Source organism: Pelodiscus sinensis, chromosome 1 (assembly GCF_049634645.1).
Source record: "Pelodiscus sinensis isolate JC-2024 chromosome 1, ASM4963464v1, whole genome shotgun sequence".
NCBI lineage: Eukaryota > Metazoa > Chordata > Testudines > Trionychidae > Pelodiscus > Pelodiscus sinensis.
The window spans coordinates 87,671,544-87,692,624 of NC_134711.1; the positions used below are offsets into that span (position 1 = coordinate 87,671,544).

General features: G+C 41.2%; 1 protein-coding gene across 6 annotated transcripts in view; it reads left to right on the forward strand.

Moving 5' to 3' along the window:
- UBN2 (ubinuclein 2) overlaps nt 1-21,081 on the forward strand; it is a 125,411-nt gene that overhangs the window by 31,993 nt on the left and 72,337 nt on the right. For 4 of the 6 annotated variants that reach the window (XR_012905657.1, XM_075935246.1, XM_075935239.1 and 1 more), the window contains exons 6-11: nt 6,193-6,691; nt 11,954-12,036; nt 13,028-13,157; nt 15,378-15,496; nt 16,347-16,460; nt 17,727-17,870. Coding sequence is in view for 5 of the 6 variants with exons in the window: in XM_075935246.1 (XP_075791361.1) it covers nt 6,193-6,691; nt 11,954-12,036; nt 13,028-13,157; nt 15,378-15,496; nt 16,347-16,460; nt 17,727-17,870 (1,089 nt within the window). In the remaining variant the exon portion in view is untranslated. The remainder of the gene's footprint in view (nt 1-6,192; nt 6,692-11,953; nt 12,037-13,027; nt 13,158-15,377; nt 15,497-16,346; nt 16,461-17,726; nt 17,871-21,081) is intronic. The other 2 variants (XM_025187092.2, XM_075935244.1) reach the window with 1 other exon arrangement.

The following is a 21,081-nucleotide window of genomic DNA, read 5'->3' on the forward strand; positions in this document are numbered from 1 at the left end:
GTTGTCAAGCCCAGACAGTTTTGCAGTCCCATCTTGTTTTCCTTTGCCCTTTGTTTTTTTAATACTTTGTCGCCTTATTTCTTTTCTTCTCATGATTAGTTTTGATCTTAATGCAGTTTCTAACAAACTTAAGTGGTTGATTGTTTAAAGTGGAAAAGTGCTTCTCCTAATAGATGCACAATTACATGTATTACTCAAGGTATTAAAGGCTTGCAAAATGAGGCCATTAAGTTGAAAGATTTGTTCTTTTTGGATGAAGAACTTTAAGTAGCTTACAGAATTTAAATTTTGGACACAAGACCTTTTTAAAATACCAGTATATTGCAATCATAACTATATCGTTCCCATTCTTTATTATTCCTTTAGGATGATTTTTATCATAAAGAATTCAATCAGTTTTAAGTACAAGATGAAATCTAAGAGTGATTTCAACCCAGGGGGTATATAACACATTTATACAACTGTAGCTCTTCCTGCATAATAGTATCACCTGTTACTATTTGCTTTTGTAATCCACGGTGATAGAGTTTTCAGAGAGCCTAAAGTATACCAACAAATACAAAAATATGGTGGTATGATACTCTTTATGCTGTTAGTCCAAAAAGGAGTTTGTTATACTTATAGTTAAGGTTTACACAGCCATTTTGATTATTAAGACCCTGTTTTCAGTTGCTTAATTTTAAGTGTGCCAAATTTTAGCCATGTGGGCTGGAATTTTCCTCAGGCTCACTTTTTTGATTGTTTTAGCAAAAATGGTTCAGTAGTTTCTGAAAATAAGATGATTAGGGAAAAGTAAATTGTTTTGTGTATATTAAAATCAAATCCAAAAACAGAGTCACTGAGCAGTTTAGTGCCATCATTCTTTGGAGTAGTGACTGGAAATTTGGCAAGGGTATCCTCCTGGAATTGCATGGTCTTGTTCCTGGGATTAAAACCACACACATAGGCCTTTTGAAAATAATCTCCATTTATACATGCTCAATAGTGCTGTTGGAGTTTGTCAGCTAAATTCTACAGATCTGCAAAGGGTGAGCAAGATGCACTCTGTAGTTGCTGTTCCTGGCTGCAGTAGCACTGACTGACTAACTTCAAAGAAGGGTTACTGTGTAGTCTGTGTTCCTTTTGTTGGAGCTCTGGCAGAAAGGAAGAAGCAGCCTTCTGACTTAACTGCAGAGAGGACTAGAACTGGATCTGAGATGGGTGGTGGTAGAGCGAGTAGGTGGGGACAAGAGGATTGAGACTTGGGCTAGGATAGAAATGGGAGCATACATTGTGGAGGGGGAAACTAAAATTGGGAGCCAGTTGGGAGGAAGGGGAATATGGGCATGAAAGAGGTCTGGGAACCAGTTCAGGAGGAAATATGCAGAGCCATTGGAGGGTGAAAGACCATTCACATGAGGAGCCAATGATGGGTTGCGGGCTGGGACTGGTGAGGTAAGGAGACTGGAGGGAAGAGCCCGGGGATGGAAACTGGTACTGGGAGCTGGTGTGGTGAAATGAAGACTCATACGCGCTATTTAGAGAGGGAGACAAATGCTTAGTAGGTGAAAAGCTAGGATGCAAAGCTAGAGGGAGTAGACTGATAGAAAACTGGTGGAGAGGGCAAAGAGAGAATTGGAATATGTATGACTTATTCATATCCTCTCCTGGGTTGGTAAAAATTAAGATAGAATACAAAGGGTAGGAATGAATGGAACTTTCAGAATGTAGAGAGGTGGATAGTGGTGTCCCCCAAGAGTCTGTCCTATTCAAACTACTCATAAATGGATCTAGAAAAAGGGAAAAAGAATGAGGTTGCAAAATTACATTGTGAAGACCAGCAAAGGGATCTCTCAAACTTGGTGACCAGGCAGCAAAAAGGCAGATGAAATTCAATGCTGATAAATGCAAAGTAAAGCACATTAGAAAATATCCCACTTAGGGATGTGAATGTTTAACCAGTTAACAAGTGGGGGCTGGACCAGTTCTTTTCCTGCCAGGGGCAGGTGCTCCTCCAGCCTCACAGAGGGCTCACCACAGGCAGGGGCTGCTCCAACATCCTCTGTCTGTAGCAGCCCATATACCCTGCATGCCAGGGGTTGTAGGCAGGAGCTGCTCTAGCCAAATCAGTACAGCTTCTGCCTGGTTGGGGGTCTGTGCTCCAGCGGCAGGAAGGAGGGCTGCTCCAGCCTGGTTGGGGCAGCCCTCCCTATCTATTCCCCTTTAATTGGTTAATCAATACGTTTAACTTCTTAACCAATTAAACAGGATTTTACATCCCTAATCCCAACTGTACATATAAAATGATAGCATATAAATTAGCTATAATCAGAGATTCAAGAAAGAGATCTTGCATAGTTCATCCACTCTGCAGCAGCAGCAGTCAAAAAAGCAGAATGTTGGGAATCATTAAGAAAAGGATAACACAGAAAATATATTGCCTGTATATAAATCCATGGTATCCTCACATCTGGAATATTGTGTGAAGATGTGGTTACCCCCATTTAAAAGAAGATACATTGGAACTAGAAAAAGTTCAGAAAAGGACAACAAAAATATTAAGGTTTCCATATGAGGAGAAATTAAGACTAGGACTGCTTCAGGTTGGAAAAGAGATCAGTAAGGGGGATATGATACAGATCTATAAAATCATGACTAGTGTGGAGAAAGTAAATAAGTGTTTGCTTACTGATAACACAAGAAATAGGGGGTCACCAAATGAAATTAATAGGTTTAACAAATAACAGGAAGTATTTCTTCACACCATACCCAGTCAAACTACAGAATTCTGTGCCAGAGGATGATGTGGAGGCCGAGACTATGTATTGAAAAAGACCTAGCCAAATTCATGGAGGGTAGGTCCATCCATGGCTATTGGCCAGGATGGGCACAGATGGTGTCCCTAATCTGTTGGCCAGAAGCTGGGAATGGGCAGGGGACAAATGACTTGATGTCCTGCTGCGTTCATTCCCTCTGGGGCACTTGGCACTGGCTACTGTCAATAAACAGGATACTGGGTTAAAGGACCTTTAGTCTGACCTAATATGGATGTTCTTATGTTTGATTGGCAGACTATATATACCTACAAAGCAGAATAGCATTTGTGCATCTACTATACGAGTCTCAATAATGCATTACAGTGGCTGTCGTCATTGAGATAAAAGTTCTTATGGATGGGAAGGCTGTTTTGAGTTTCTTCTCTCCCCAACTTCAGAGCAGCAATACAGATGTAGAGTTGAGACTGGCTTGTTACTCAGACAGAGATTTGTAGTCTAGGTAAGTGTACATTAACGAACTGATGGAGATGACGTGATTACACTGGCCTGCCCTTTTGAATAAGGGAGTGTGAATAGCAGTGTGTACAAAAGAGCTGAGCTTTATCTCGTCTCTGAGGATGTTGTGGGTATAGTCTTAGAGGTCCTGACTTCTCACTAATAATTTACACAATCAGCACGAAGGAATTACAAGAGCAGCACTTTAGTACACACAGCTTTTCACATCTCCTTAGTCTGAACTGCAGGGCATTGTAATATGTCCAAAGTTTGGTATCAGAATTGTATACCTTTGCAGGCAATTCCACAGGTTATTTTTCATAACTACTATAATAACTATATTTGTTCTCAACCATAACTGCTAGCTAACAAAACTCTTGTTTTGGAATTTGTGGTTTTGCATTTAGTAATTAATATTTAAACATCTGTATTGCACAACACGTTAAGCAGGAAAGAGAAACAGGAGAAATGAAGGTATCATAGAAACCTCAGAATTACAAACTGATCTATTAACCACATACCTCACTTGGAACTGAAATTTCACAATTAGGTAACAGCAAACACACAAAAACTCAAACACAGTACAGATTGGACCTCCCTGGTCTGGCACTCTCAGGACCTGAGCGGTCATGAACCACGGAGTTTGCTGGACTATGGGAGGTCAAGGCTCCTCTCTGGGCTGCTAGCCCCACTTCCCCCAGGGGTCCCTTCCCCTCCAGCCACTGCTGGCCCTGCTTCCACCCGGGGTCCTCACCGGGAAGTCCCTGTACCCGCCACCAGCTCTACTGCCACCTGGGTTCCCAGCTGGGGCCAAGGATTGCTCCTAGCTGGTGCCAGCCCCGCTGCTGCTGGGGTTCTCAGCCAGGACTGGGGATTCCTTTCAGTTGTGCAGGGGCTCCCCAGGGCTGGACTCCCCACCCACTGTAGGACCAGCCCCTGCCAGCTTTGCTGGGGCTCCCCAGCACCTGTAGGACTCCCTGACTTGTGCTCCTCGCCTACAGGGCTCTCTTGTCCAACAACATCTATGGGCCTTCCTTCCAGACCACGGATGTTGCCAGACAAGAGAGTCCCGGGTTTGGGAGGTTCAACCTGTACAATACTGTGTTAAATGTGAACTACTAGAAAGCGAGAGATTTTTCTTCTCAATAATAGTTTCAGAGCTCTTTTATGTCAATGTTCAGTGGTAAATTTTTGGAAGACCAACCATAATGGTTTGTTCAGAGTTGCAAATGTTTCACAGTTATGAACAACTTCATTTTACAAGTTCATAACTGAGATTCTGCTATATGCAAAAGGAGCCTGGAATCCATGAAAGTCAGCATCACTACTCAGCCCAAGGCCCCTTACACCAGCAATACATTTTCTTCTTTTCCCTTGTGTTTTTTTTTTTAATGTCATGAAGACTCCTTCCTATCCTTAGTTTCTTTTTTCTTGTTTTTCCTTCCCCCTCACCTTCATGCCCTTGCTTTCCTTTGTTCCATTCACATTTGTTAAGGGCAAGTGCATAGAGAGACATGAAATGAGAAAGGAAACTATCTAGAAATTGTTTCTAGACAGGTAAGATGGAAAGCAGTATTGTTGCTCTTTGTGCCTCCTCCTCCCCACTTTTCTCCATGCCTCTCCTATACCGGTCCCTTTATTTTCTAACTGTGATTTCACATGAATTCTGAAGATGATAAAGATTTCAGTGCTGAATGTTTCAATGCTTGAAGTTGTAGTGGAACTTGGGCATTCATGCACTAGTGAAATCTTAACATGTTAAATATGGAGTCTGAGCTTCAACTTCAAATAATTCATTGATGTTGGGCTCTAAGATGATACTGAACTCCAAATTGATATTGCTAAATAAGAGCACATTTGAGGCACTTGCTGCATTTTTTTTCCTTCTCTTCCCTATTTTCTAATAGACTTTTCTCCTTTGAGTCATTTACCTCTGCTATATGTTGTCCTTCCTGAATTTACCTTAGTCTATTTTTCATCTTTTCACCATACTTCTTCTTGTGTACATCTTCTGTTTTGTTCCCACCACCTCCGTTTCTTTGCACAGCTAGATTCTCCTATCCTGCTTGTCCCCACTGCATTTCATAACCATGTCAGTCTTCCTTTCTAGATAAATTTCTTTTAAAGTCTTCAGTCCATACATTCTTGCTCCATGCATCCATTCTATCCAGTTTTCCTACCAATGCAGTCTTTGTTAGAACAATTTAAGTTTCAACTATATACTAGGAGAGTGTCAACTGTTCTGCTGTCTGATCCTGGAGAACTTTTTATAATCCCCCCAAAATCTTAAATACTAGTAACAAACGGTAAGGGTAGCTAAATTATCTTTTAGTTTAATCGTACCTGTTCTCTCTGGCTAGTATGTAAAGAAAAAGATTTGTAACGTTAACTCTTGGAAAGTTCTCCATGAACTAAAAGTAACCCATTTGAGTGTCTTAGAATTAGTTCTGAAAACCTCATATAGCTTATAACATGCTAAAATAACGAGTAGACTATAAAAATGAATCCTCGTTTTTATTGAGTAGACTATAAATGTGAATCCTACACTTTCAAAATTCTTAGGAAAAATGTATTATATGCTAGTTAAACATACCTAATCACAAGCAAACTGATCATCATTCAAATGCTTGCAGGGCAATACAGAAAATAACTTTAGAACATAAGTGTTGACTCTGTCTGAGCTTTACTTCGCTAATTCTATATAGTGTACAGGATTTATTAGTGCTGAACAATTAAGAGATGGGCAGCATGGAAAAGGAACATTTTGGTTGGCAATGAAGTCTGTAATGTTTTGATTGGGTAAAATCTCATGATGCATGCACACAAGGCTGACTTTGCTCTTTCCTCTCCACAGGTTATTTTTAGCTTTTGTGAATTTGCAGAAAATGATGTTGGCATTGGCAGTGATATGCTTTCTAACAAAATTTTCCATTCTTTACAGAGTAATGGCTTTAAATTCACACAAATCTGAAAAGAAGAAGAAGAAATTATACAAGGACTCACTCTCTCTGGCAGCCATGATCCGGAAGTTCCAAAAGGAGAAGGAAACACTGAGGAAGAAAGAATCCAATCCAGAACCCCCAATGACTATTGCCACCTCCACCCCTAGTAAAATCCCTTCCTCCTCTGCTACCACAGGAAATGATGTTTCTGACTTAAACCTCAGGGTGACCGATCCTGTCCTCCCCATTTTTGGTAGCACAAATGAGCATGAGTTCCTGCAGGAAACCGAAAGTGCCCTGGAGTTTTTGGGAGATATTGACTTTGACAAGCTGCTTGATGGCACCTCTAATGGCAGCCCAGGGTCTGAGCCATCGGGAGAGAATGGAAGTGCCACTCAGCCAACCAACACTTCTCAGGTCACGACACCAAAGCAGGTGCCTGCGCTCCCAGAAGGTCTGCCTGTACTTCTTGAAAAGCGTGTTGGAGACCTACGAATAGTAAGTATAAACTCATTGGTGGGGGATTACATTCAGCAACCCTTGAGAACTGAGAAGAATAATTACAGCTTAAGCTGTGACTTCATACCCTTCAAATGCTGGTAGAAATATCAAGAAGGGAGCATAACTGTTTGGTTTAATTAGATGAAATTGAGCAAAGGTTGAGTAACAAGGAAATAATTACCAGCAACAAGATCTATTCTTTATTTCAACTTATGAAAGCTTGTAGAATGCTCTCCCTAGGGAGGTAGTGGTACCTTACACTCTCTTGAATTTGACTAGACAAAACAATTTTGAATATTTTGTAGAGAAAAATCCAGCACTCCTGAGGTTTGGGCTTGGGTAGACAAGATGACTTAATAAAGCTCTTCCATCTTTATTAGCAAAATAAATTAATAAGGAATTAGGAGTTAATGTCTTTTCATTCATTCCTTTCTTGCCATGTTCTGTCAGGAAGGAGTAAGCCTGTGAGGTTTTTAAAGAGACTTTTCCATTTTGTGTCGGGGGGCTATATCTAGACTACATCCCTCTGTCGGCAGAGGGATGTAAATGAAACACTTCAAAAGTGCAAATGAAGCTGGGATTTAAATATCCCATGCTTCATTTGCATAATCACATAATGGCACTCTTTCGAAATAGCGCTTTCAAAAGAGTGCCATTATGTGATTATGCAAATGAAGCGTGGGATATTTAAATCCCGGCTTCATTTGCACTTTTGAAGTGTTTCATTTATATCCCTCTGCCTACAGAGCGATGTGGTCTAGAAACACCCGGAGAGACACTTGAAAACGTCTTCTGAGCTTCTGCTCTAGTGGTAGTTTTTGGAACTTTGACCCTTTTGCTAACTTCAATGATTTCTGAACATTTTTATTTGTAGAGGTAAGAAGGAGTGGGTCTTACCCACGAAAGTGCATCCTATATATTTTTGTTAGTCTCTAAGGTGCCACAGGACTATTCATTTTGAAAGTTACAGACTAACATGGCTACCTCTCAAGTTTTTGTCACCTTAATCTTATTGATACTGAAAGAATTTTTCACTATATTGCTTGATTACTTTGTGCAAATCTATTTGAAAGATGAAAAATAAACTAGTCAGATTTTCTTTGAGTGATACCCATAAATGGAATGCTCATGTAATGTGCATCCACTGCACTCTTGTCAGCATTTTTTTCCTTCAGGAATACCCATTGAAGCAACACATGCATCCCCAGCTGCGCTGCACTGCTGCATAGTGGTATAGAGGGTGGTACTGTTCCAAACTTCCCCTCCTCAGTTCCTTCTCACTGCCCATGACAGTTGTTGTGCTATTGCAAGTTGTATCCTTGTAGTTATATATAACTTGTACCTGTTTTTACTAGCTTAAATAATCTGCCCTTGCTGCTACTACTACTGTCACGGTCCATCTGACTGTTATAACAACATTTCACCTTAAGATACACGACTCCTTGATTTTTGCACATGCTGTCTGTAAGAGATTCCTGAAAGGTTTACAAGCACTCAACCGAGAGATGGTTCCACCTGTGGAGCCTTGGGACCTGCATCTGGTCTTAAATGCACTTCCCCACCCTCCATTTGAACCAATGACTGCCAATTTGTTGTTGCACTTGTCTATGAAAACAGCTTTTCTAGTAGCCATCTCTTTGGCCAGATGGTAGGAGAAATTGCAGCATTCATGGCAGACCCTCCATATATTATCCTTTTCAAGGACAAAGTGACATTATGCACACACCCCAGATTCTTCCCAAAAATAAAGATTATCCTTCCATCTCAATCAAATAATAAACCTACCCATGTTTTTCCCCAAACCTCATACTAACTCCTTTGAGTAAAAAATGCACACTCTAGAGCTGTGTAGAACACTTTATTTTTATCTACATCATACTAAGCACCTTAGGTTTTCTACTAGACTATTCGTTTCCATAGCAAACCATAACAAAGGACTTGGTTTTTATGTCAAATCTGAAGTCTCTGCCTCCATAAATACATATATAAAGTCACCTGATGAGGAGCACCCACAGGGACATCTCTTGAAGAGGAGGAAGTTACTCACCTGTGCTGTAACTTATGTTCTTCGAGATGAGTGTTCCTCTGGGTGCTCCATTACTCTACCTTCCTCCCTTCTCTACGTCAGTGAGGTCAGAACTCTGAAGTAGAGGGAACTTGGGGGGGGGGTCATACATGTGCAATGCCTGTATAATAGGAGCATGTGGCTAGTGGCGCCTGCATGTGCAGCCCCAGGGACATTGTGGTGAAGACTTCAATCCATGGCGGCGCACTGACCTAATATGAAGCACCCATGGGGACACTCATCTTGAAGAATGTCAGTTATTGCAAAGTGAATAACCTCCTTTTACCTAGCCTTGTCAGTTATGGATAATATTGGTTGCAGACAAGAATAGGTGTGAGATCTTTAAAAACCATGAGATTAATTTGAATAAAAACATGGTCCTACTAAACATTTCATTATTTTCTTAAACAAATGTAAGTGAATTCCCAAATTTGTTTCAAAAAATAAATTCAGGTAATTCCTTCCCCCTCACATACACGCTATCTCCACTATTGTGACAGACAAGTAATATTTAATTTTCCAGTAATTTTCTGGTATGGGTAGGATTGGCTACTCCTTTGTATGAAAGATGCATACCAAGAAGCAGTCTAATGGAGGCTGCAGGATGAGATTTTTTTTTTTCCTGTGAGAATAGTTGTCCAAATGCCATACCAGCCTTCCAACAAGTCAACAGATTAGTAGTATTCTAGAGAAATCTGTGTGATTAAAAATATACCCAAACCTCTGAATGTTTTTCTCTTCAATGGGAAAACTACCATGCATTCCATTTGGCAGACCTAGACTTCTGAGGTCACCTTTGAACCCTTTATGGGGGTTTTTTTCCAGTCATGTGCTGCCTTTGCGGGGAACAGGCACAGCCAGAGTACATTAGTCATTACTATACTTCAGTTTATTCTTGGTCAGTTCGACTCCTCTCACCTACCCTAACTAATCTTTTTCAGCAGCCTTCTGATACAAGGCTAAAAATGAAGCAAGAGAAACTAATAAAAATAGTTGAGAATATTGTTAAGTTGGAGGAAGGAAATAGACTGTGATGATGTGGCTGTCAGAAGAAATGAAATAGAATCCACTTTACAAAATGAGCCTTTTTAATCACGCATTGGGGTTGGAAGGTTTACAATTAAATCTGTTGTCTTGTGGTAGTTTTCCTTATAAATAACTTGTAAAGTTCATGTATTTTTAGTAGTCTTTACAAAACAAATGGTTCAGGGCTTTTACGACCGATAAAGAGATACAGTACCAGACTCTGGAACTCTGCTATAGTAATGCAGTGCATACAGTCTAGCTCTAGCACTTAAACTATTTTGCCATTATAGGCTTATCTGTGCATGATTGAAGGACAAAACATAATGATTTGTTATTGACTACTAAACTCTTATGCAGTACAAAATGCACTACAAAATGCACTATCCCAATAATACATGTTTGAAAGTGAAATAGTTCATGTGTATATTACAAAAGAATGAGAACAGGTGTGTTGCAATATTAAAGGAGCTTTGTCAACTCAGGATATCTGTCTGCAGTTTAATTACTCTTGTAAGAATAACACATTCACTGTAGAAATAGATGAAGAATGTTTTCCATTTTCAAAAGGATTGACATTCTCCACATAAATATTATCAATTGCACTGCTGTGGGATTGTCACATTATTTGTAGCCACACATATTAGAATGATACCATACTCATGTACTACTCGAGGCATTCACAAGTTCACTCTTTTTAAGAGGTTTAGTATATTAATAGCAGTGAAGATGCAGCAGCATGGATTAGTAACGTATGTACTCAGATTGACCAGGCTAGCTTATATAGCCTATGTTAAAGCCTATGCCACGGTATCTGTGCTCCTATTTTTAGTTTGCTAGCTAGTTGAAAGCTAGCGTGGGTATGCCTACCAGAGCTGTGAATCACACCTTAAATTTCAATTCAGTGGGAAGGCGTAGGAGAGAGGCCACTTTTCCTCCCACTTCCTACAGAGCTAAGAAGGTACATAGATTCAGGAAGAGAAGGAGGGCGCACAAATGAGCTCTCTGTTCTGCAAGACCAGAATTGGGGAGAACACTGGACAGTACTAGACAGCAGGAAGTGGTTGTTCTTTCTGTCTACATGGTTCTTTCACAAGGGTTTCACCAGGAGTAGTGGAAACAGGTCCTCTTCTGCAGATCCTCTGTCTTCCTTAGGGATTAGTAATGCTGAGGAGGAACAGAACCCTTAATGAACTGAAAGCAGGGATTTGCCTGTTGTTGCTGCTGTTGGTACAGTATACTGAGTCGTGTTCTTTCCTTCAAGTAAACAATGAGCCACCTTTCTAGTCTGGTGTGGGTTTTTTTGTTTGTTTTTTTTTGTTCTTTGTTTTTATTGGGGAAGGATATCTCTGTTAGAGGGGTATCTTTTGGAGCAAATTGAAACAAAGATCCTAATAACTTTCCAGTTAAAAGTCCTTTGGCACTTGTAGCAAGAATGGGGTTCTAACCTCACAGACCTGGCCACATTCTAAATTAAAAGATTGTTTTGCCTGTTAGCACTTCTGTAGTTTTAATCAGATATACAGGTTGGACCTCTGGTCTGGCACCTTCGGGACCTGAAGGTCCCAAACAAGGGGATTTACCAGACCAGGGGAGATCCCTCTCCTAATGACTCATGCTGCTCTGCTGCCTCTGGGCTAGGGCTTGAGCCCAGCCCTGCTGCCCCAGGCTTGCCGCCAGGGAGCTGCGGAGCTCTGGCCTTCCGGCTGCAGAGCCAGGTGGCCACAGAGCTCTGACTCTGCAGCTAGGGTTGGAGCTCCCTGGCCACTTATGTCAGAATGAGGCCAGAGCTCTGTGGCTGGAGCCGGGGATCCCTAGTCATTAGGGCTGGAGCTGTCTGTCATACTGCCCTCCCTCACGCCCAGAAGAGACTCCCCGCTGTGTCACGCCCCCTCCCCCACCAGATGTGCTCCTGCCCTGCTGCCAGACTCCCCTATTCCTGGGTTCCATGGTGTTGCCAGACCAGAGAATTCCAGTTCAGGGAGGTACAACCTGTAGTAATATTTTTTCAGGTCCTGGTTTAAATAATCATGTAGTGGTTTTGTATTTCATGGTGGTATAGGATTTCAAGACAGTGTGATATATGGCCACAAAGGTAGTTTGTGTATCATTTAAATCCTGTAAAGATTTTTAGGGTGAAATGTGCTATAAATTTCTTGGTATTTTTATTGCTCTCCTTCCAGGCTGCCAAGCTGTTTGATGAAGAAGGTAGGAAGAAATTCTTCACACAGGATATGAACAATATTCTGCTGGAGTAAGTGTTTATCTCTTCAGTTCTGTGTGTGTTGGAATGTTTTTGGAATGTTATCTTTAGATTGCTGCGCAAGAGGGCAGTGTGGATGCTCAGCAGGGATTTCTTGCGCAAGAAAGCCCTATGGCTAAAATGGCCATCAGAGCTTTCTTGCGCAAGAAAGCGTCCACGCTGCCATAGGCACTCTTGCGCAAAAGCACAGCTCGTACATGGCAGTGTGGACATTTTCTTGCACAAGACTTCTTGCACAAGAACACTTGCTCAAGATGTTCTTGCGCAAGAAGCTGTGAGTGTACACATAGCCTTAGTGACCAGCTGAAGATCTGTACTGGTACAAGTGACAACCAGTTCAATACAGAGATGTAAATGTATGGTTTAACCAGTGTAAAATATTTTTTCAGTACCCATGGCCTTGAGTTCATTAGCAGAGTTCTGTGGAAGTTTTGTACATCACTTTCCTACAGCCCATGTTTTCATACAATTACATGATTTCAGATTTTATTAAGAAGGAAAAATCTAGCTCATTCTAATTTTCTAATCGTTGCAGTTTAGTGTCTGATGTGTGAACGTGATTTTTTTGTTTGGGGTGGCATGTGTGTGCATGCATGCACGTGCCGCTTGTATGATTGTAATATACGTTGAAAGAAATATTTTGGAAAATTTTATCAAATTATTTCTGAGTAAATGTAACAGCCACAACTGAATCATTCCTGGGATGAAATTGGTGGAGTAATTGCAATTTTGAATGATATACAAAACAAACCTTAGTACTGCCAACATCTAATATGCATTAGATTCGATTTTTTTTTTTAAATATACTTTCTTTGTGCTTCCATCTTTCTGCGAGAATTATTCTTACTGATACACTTATATAAATACTTTCCATCCTCAACATGTGTTTGTATGCATAACTAAAGTATGGTTAAGTTTTTGCTGTTTCCATCCTCATTCAGGATTGCCTCACTAGTTAGCTATCTTTGTTTGTTTCTGTCAGTATTGAGCTGCAGTTACAGGAGATAAGTCCTGTCATCCGCCACAGCGTGTACTCTCATCTTGAGGCTTTTGTGCCATGCAATAAAGACACACTGATAAAGCGTCTGAAGAAATTACACCTCAATGTTCAGGTAAAAGGGAACTAGTTGCTGCTTCACGAGTGATGTATGTAACGGTAAGGACATTTCGGGGTGGAGGGACGAGATGCTGAAGGCAAAGCTAGTTTGCCAGGTAGCTTTGTCTTCAGGATTTTTATGAAAATTGTACTGCTCCTTCTTGAAGGCTAGATGAGATTAGAAATCAAGAAGGCTGTGGCTGCACTGTGTGGTTTCTAATCTAATGGTAAATTACACAATAACACACAGTAAGTACACACAAAACTGGGGTACCTGATTATACAGAATTCCATGTAAATAGGCCATTCGCATAAGAGAAGTTTAACTATCTTAACCCATTTTGTGAGTCTTAATACAGGCAGTCCCCAGGTTACATACAAGATAGGGACTGTAGGTTTGTTCTTAAGTTGAATTTGCATGTAAGTCGGAACTGGCGTCCAGATTCAGCCGCTGCTGAAACTGACCAGCGGCTGACTACAGGAAGCCCGAGGCAGAGTTGCTCTGCCCCGGGCTTCCTGGAATCAGCCGCTGATCCGTTTCAGCAGCGGCTGAATCTGGATGCCTGGGACAGAGCAGCTGGGGCGCTGCTGGGTAGGTCCCCGCAGCGCTGCACCTCGGCGCTGCGGGGACCAACCCGGCAGCACCCCAGCCGCTCTACCCCAGGTGTCCCCAAGTCAGCTGCTGCTGAAACTGATCAGCAGCTGATTCCAGGAAGCCCGGGGCAGAGCAACTCTGCCTCGGGCTTCCTGTAGTCAGCCGCTGGTCAGTTTCAGCAGCGGCTGACTTGGGGACACCTGGGGCAGAACAGCTGGGGTGCTGCCAGGTCCAGTAGCACTGAGGAGCGGCACTGCGGGACCAACCCGGCAGCGCCCCAGCTGCTCTACTCCAGGTGTCGGCGAGAAAAGCCTGGTCTGCTTGGGGGGGGGAGGGGCCGCAGCCAGTGCACGCCGCCCGCGCCCCGCCCCCCCCCACCCAGCAGACCAGGGAGATGCGGAGTGGCTTTTCTCGCCGCGGAGGACGCGGGCGGCGGGACCGCGGCGCGTCTGGGCGGTCCCGCCATCCGCGTCCTCCGGGGCGCGAAAAGCCCCATTCGTACCTATGGATCCGACATAAGTCTGATTCGCGTAACCCGGGGATTGCCTGTACTCTTTCACAAAATGATAGGGTTTGAATGAACCGTGAGAGTCATCTGGTTTAACCCCTTTTTGTGCTTCTTATTACTGTTAAGTTATTTTAGTACTTCATTTTCACAGTTGCTTTGCTTTTAAATATGGGTTTATTTATTTTACCTGGTACAGATGAGTAAATGATGGTATTTTGTGATCTATGATTGAATAGCAGAGCTGTCCTGAGAGTCTGTTAAATGCATTGCCACTTGTGTGTGTAGTTAGGGTTGGTGGTGGAAGAGCTCGAGACCAAGCCTTGTTCAGGGCCTGTAAATGTTCCATGGAGGTACAAGGTTCATCACCTGTGTGGTATGGGGAGGAAAAGGGGCAGCGTAAGAAATGAACAATGCCACTTGTATGTTATAGCATCTTCTTGCTGATTGTAGGAATGTTATTCGAGTCTTCCTTCATTACAAATGGTTGCAGTGGCCAGGGTAAGATAATTACAATTTGGTGAAATGGTAAATGGAATAATACAATATCAGCTTAACGTTTGATGAGTTTTTTGTTATGAATATGATCACCAAATTTTGGGGAGCGATCTTCCATATTACCCAAATGGCTCATGTACAACCGGGAATCTTTGGTCACTTTAATTACTTGCTGGTAAGTGTTGGTGCACACGTTAGTCCATTTTTCTTATTTTTCTATCAAACTCTTTTAGCCCCTTTTTACAAAAAAGGGTCATCTGAAAAGACCAGGAAGTAATGTTGTGAGAAGCATATAGAGATAGAAATGTTTCTTTCCAGTTGGGGTTTTTTGTCTTTTTGGTTTCAAGAGCATCTCAGCTGTATTATCAGTTAAAAAGTGTATCATTGTTTTGTACCATTGTAAACCATAATAGTTCAGGGCCATTTTAGACAAAATCTTCCTTGATTTTGTTGTTTTCCAGTAAGCAGTTATTTCTTGAACTGTTTCTAAAGTTTCTAAATGTTTTGTTGGGGACATTGATTAGAAATCACTCTAGAGGCCTGATTGCAATCTGAGTAGATATTCATAAAAAAAATCTTGGGTGTGGCCTTTAGAGGGTATATACTAAGATTACTTTGATGTTTTTGCCTTTTCCCAGGATGACCGTTTGCGGGAACCGCTGCAAAAGCTGAGACTGGCTGTCAGTAACGTCATGCCTGAACAATTATTCAAGTATCAGGAAGACTGTCAGGCTCGCAACCAAGCTAAGAATGCAAAGTGTGTACTTTTTAAGTTGGAATAGGATGTGTTTGGCTTGGGGACTCGTGCAGGAAACATGGATTACATTTCTGTTTCCCAGCTCTGGGGTATAAATACTGCAAGGGCAGTGTACTCACACCATATAGGGGTGTAAAAGGAAATTGGGACAGTGCAAAGTAGTCTTTTTGATTCCTTTAGCTAATTACTGTTGTTAACTGACTGAAAAGTCCCAGTAAGGTAAAATCTTAGGAATGGGGGGAAAAGGAGGCTGTAACATATTAAGAATGCAAAACAAGAAGATGGAATTGAGCAGTGTTCCCTGTAAGCTGTGTGCTTGTGCAGCTGCTCAGGAGAGAGTCCACTACTGCCTAGTTGATGAACAGCACCCACAGCTAAGTTTGTGTTTCTCCTGGTGGTACACATGCCTCCTCAGAGCACATAACATTTATTCCACACGAGTGAAAAAGATTAGCAAGAATATTGGAAATGAGATGTATTTTTATGTTCTTAATTATTTTTGTCCTGATTATTAAAATCGTTACCTCTTAACTACATGAGGGAAACTGATTTGGGCTTGAGGTTGGGTAGAGGAATAAAAATTGACTGGTGAGCATTCTCCATTCACAGAACTAGACTCAGTAAACAGCCCTGAAGAAATCTACACAACTTGCCTTGCCAGCCACAGTTGTTGAGAATCACATGGAGAGGTGTGGGAGGAGGAACAAATGTTTACCTCTTTGGGAATGGTATAATGAGACTCTGAGGATAGTGTTCCTGTTTGTACAGCTTGGTGGTAGAGAATTGATGACTTTTTAAGGGAATACACCTGTGTCTTTAAGGTCTAACTCTCACAAAAAAATTGTTCTAGATTGCAAGCAGAAGATGAACGAGAAAAAAATGGGTCTGAGGAAGATGATGATGAGAAGCCAGGCAAGAGGATTGTTGGGCCAAGAAAGAAATTCCGCTGGGATGATACAGTGAGGTGTGACACAAAATTGCCCTTTTCACTTTGTGCAAGCTTTTTAACATACCTATGGAGACATTGCATCACGGCATTGTCTAATATACAATCCCAGTCAGAAACATAGTTGATAGAAGTTTGGGAAAGGGATAAGAGGAAAATGACTTTATAAAAAAATAGGCATATATGAAGGAAGGCATCTCAGTTTACCAGGCAGTTTTATATCAAACTTGAGGGGTGAGGGACCTTTATCTCCAATCTAACCCCTTTATGCCATACAAAAATGTTGGAACAGTATAAAAGGCCATCAGAATACTATATCTGGCCAAAGGGAGGATATCCCTGATGCAGGAATTTCAGAAGACAGTTGAAAGGCTGCATCCCAGAGACCCACCTTAAAAGCCCTATTATAAGAGGATATACTGTGGGTAGAGATTCTGGAAAGCACAGAAACTCACCTGACATGTATTGTCTACTCCAGGAAATTTAACAGTTACTGACAGTTGTGTTTTAGCAAAGGAATCTCACTAAATCAGTATTAAGAAAGGTTGTATTTCCCAGTCTAGGCAAGTCTTAGTTTCTGTTCTGAATTTAGCATTAGTGAAAGGTGCTGAATTTGCAGCTCTTGGACACTGATTAGTAGAGCTCTTCACATATACAAAAATGTGTATCCTCATGCGATCTATAAAAAGTATCTGCATTTATTCACAACTATGGATGCAGATATCCACAAATTTGCAAGACTCTAAACAGCTCCACAGCTCACTGCTTAACATTGACATAGGGCTGCATCACACACCCAGTTTTTCTGGTACAGCTTTGTGTCTGGACACTTTAGTTACAATAAAAGGACAAGGTCTCTGCCTAGATGAGTGTGTGGTTCAAATGAACAATGTACTCTGATGTAGGATATGGTTTATCAATAGAGCTTTTAAGCATCCTCTGATCCAAGAAGAAATTACAGCTATGACAAACCAGCTGTGGGAGAAGGTTCCAGACATGGGGACGCCACATAAAAGGACAAGGAGTCAAGAGTCAGAGAGCAGAGGGAGTTAGCTATATAAGGCCTGGAGGGAATTTAAAGAAGAGTGGAGAAATGGGTCATCACTATGTTCCAATGACTGTCTTTTTTACATTGGTTCCCTTCCTACAAGAGGACTTTTTCACAGAGGCCACTGAACACCCCATTATATAGTAGCAACTCTTACATTCCTCACTCTGCTGAGTGTTCAGCTTGACTTCCGCAGTTCATTAGATGGTTCATGTCTGGCTTCTCTCTTTCAACAGGGCTTTGCTGTGTAACCTTGTCAAGATAAAGCTGGGATGCTATGACCTAGAGCCAAATAGAAGTCAGTCTCCAGAGGATTATCTCAAGACCTTTATGGAGACGGAGGTGAAACCACTCTGGCCTAAAGGCTGGATGCAGGCTAGGTAAGAAACTTCCTCAGTATCTCCATTTGCCACTACGTAACAGCTTCTTGAGTCTCACTTAAGGTGACGTCCTTCTACAGCTTGTTGGTATAGAAGGACACTATTACTAATAATACTTTAGATCATTAAAACCTGAAAATTTAAAAACATCTGTCATCTAAAAAAGAGGCCCGTTCGATTACATCATGTAATGGCAGACAGTGGCAAGCTTTTAAAGTGCTTATATACCAGTGCTAGAAGTCTAAAAGATGGGTGAACTAGAGTGCCTCGTATTACACTAGGCCATGGCTTCCCAAGTAGCCTCTGTCCGATGGGTACAGGGGGTCCGTGGGAAAATATTAATGACAGTTGTATGAAGCAACGTTTTATACATAGCCTATTATATTGAGAATTATTGTGGCAACATTCAGTAAATAAGCTCGACATTGCAACATGAAATGGAGGCAGAGGGTATATAAAACTACATAGCTCGATGAAACATGGGGACTACAGCTGACATAAATTAAGGTGTTTTGCGGTAGCTTATAACAAGTTCCTTGTGAGCTGCAGACCTGATTACTTATATTAAATGCTTTAAATGCCCAATTCATCCATGTGGCCTAGTTCTTCACAAGTCAAAGATTTAAGAAATTTATTTCCTGCTTTTTTTTGGACCAAAGCTCTCTGCAATACAGCGCTCTTCACGCTGCGTTTTCATTCAGTGTTTTGCAATGCATCACCTTTATTACCAAACACGTTCTCCATGGATAAGAGGCTAAAAAAAAAACCCCTTTGTTTTCTAACAATTGGACTTTGGCTGGAACAAATGAACAAAATATCAGGACTGAAAAAGGAGGACAATCACAACCTTTTGTGACTAAAAAATCTGAAAGTGAGCTGTCGAAGAAAAAAACACTTTCATCCGTCTAATAGCGGCAGACAACAAGAAACATAAGTATGATGAGAATTACTAATTTTTTGCAATTACTTGCATTGGAAGATGCTCCCAATGAGTAGTGTGTGGTTCCAGTAGTTCTCTGATACCTGCTAAATTGCAAAGGAATTTAGAAACAAATCATTCTGAACACAAAGACACAAATATAAGTTTTTTCAAATAAAAGCTTGGCATACTTTCAAATAGTAAAATCTCAATTATTAAAATTGCTAAATTGGAAAAAGAAAACTTAACAGAAGCATTCTAGAAAGTGAGCTACTTTATTGCACTCACTGGGGAAGCATCTGCGGTGGCAGAAAAACTCATCAAGCCTTGTGCAAAAGATATTGCAATGTGTCTGCTTGATGAGCAATCTAGTAAAGTGGAAGCAGTGCTGCTATCAAACACTATTGTTGCACTTCACATTCAAGATCTTGTTGCTGACCTCAGAGCTAATTTCTGGACTGACATTTTATTTTCGTTGTAGCTGGATACAATATAACATGACGGGGCTAGCAGTGTTACTTGTGTTTCTCCATTATATGTTTGATAAAGCCATTGAAGAGAACTTGCTGGCATGCGAATCCTTGCAGAGAAATACAACTGGATAAGTAACTTTTACAAGACATGAAATTGGGAAATGCATTGATGTGTGTAGTGATGGTACTAGGGCAATGATTGGGAAAATGGCCAAAGCTGAATCACAAATTAAGGATGTGGCTCCAAACTGCACGGTCAGTCACTGTGTTCTCCACAGACAAGTTCTTACTGTTAAGAAGATGCCTGTTTACCTCTATGTGTTCTGGATGAGGCAGTGCTAATTAGTAATTATATAAAAACTAGACCAATCCAGACTGTTCAAAAATTCTGTGCAAAGAAATGGGCAGTCAGCACACAGCGCTCCTTCAACATATGAAGGTGAAGTGGCGATCAGGAGGGAAAGTGCTTATAAGACTTTTTGAACTTTGTCACAAAGAATTAGTTTACTTTATTGATCACAAACATCAACTAGTTGTTTAAAAATTACTCATGGCAGCTGTGACTTGCATATCTTGCATATGCATTCACTAAGCTGAATGAAGTTAATCTGGCACTGCAAGGAAGAAAGCCGAACATTTTCACCGTAAAAGATAAAATGTCACTATTGCGGAAACTGGAATTTTGTGCATCTTCTGTAGAAGAAAAAAACTTTGATTGCTTTCCTACACTGAATGACTTTTGGACTGAAACAAATTCCATTCTCAGTGAAGATATTCACAGTGACTGTGTACAGCACTTAAGTGACTTACACTCCTCTCTTTTAGAACACTTTCCACACACAAACAACAATTCTTGAGAGAGACATCTATTTTTAATAATAGCCAAGTCATTTGGCTTATCAACTCAAGACTGAGATCCTGATCAACATGACTTCTGAAGCAAAATTTCAGCAAACTTTCACTAAGTTTTGGAGTAACCTGATTCAAGAGTACCGAAAAGTTGTGAAACATGCAGTTTATGAACTCCTTCTCTCTGCTACAACATTTGTGTGAAATTGGATTTTTGTATTATACTGCAACAAAAACAGAAGATAGGAACAAATTTGCTGCTGCACCTAAGAATCCAGATTTGCAGCATCATTCCTGATGTTAAATGGATTTGCAAAGGAAAGAAAAAAAGTGGTTACATTTTTTTTTTCATAATTTAATGGGCTCTCCAACAGAGTTCCCTCTAAGATTTTCCATTCATGAGCACAGTGAGTTTTGTCTTGTGCACCAACATGTGTGCTTGTTCGGATGTGTGCCACCTTGGCATCAAAGTTATTCTCTCTCTCTCTCTCTCTCTGTCTCTCTCTCTCTCTCTCTAAAACAAGGCATAATTAACAAGATGCATGACTTTAAGTTTAATATGAAGTAAAATAAAAAAAATTAATACAGCAAAATTTTAAGTAGCCAACTTCCTCCATTTATAATCCTCTCCCAGACCCTCCTCCAGCTGGACTAAGCAAAATTAAGACTGCAAGATTTAAATGGAAAGTTCCCAGCTGCTGGAGCAGCCCTCCCCACTCGGCTTTGGCCCGGAGCAGCCAGAGCAGCTGCTCCAAAACACTCAGTCCCAGCCACCCTAGTAGCCGCCCCCCACTTGGCCCCGGATCCCATCCACCCGAGCAGCCATGCCACTCACCTTCTGGGTCCAGGACCTTCTGGGTCCTTGCTGGGAAGGAGGTGGGCAAGTTTAGAATTTTTTGTTCACAAGCGCGCACCTAAGAGGGGATCACTGCTCTCCAATAAGGATGTAAAATCCCATTTAATTGGTTAA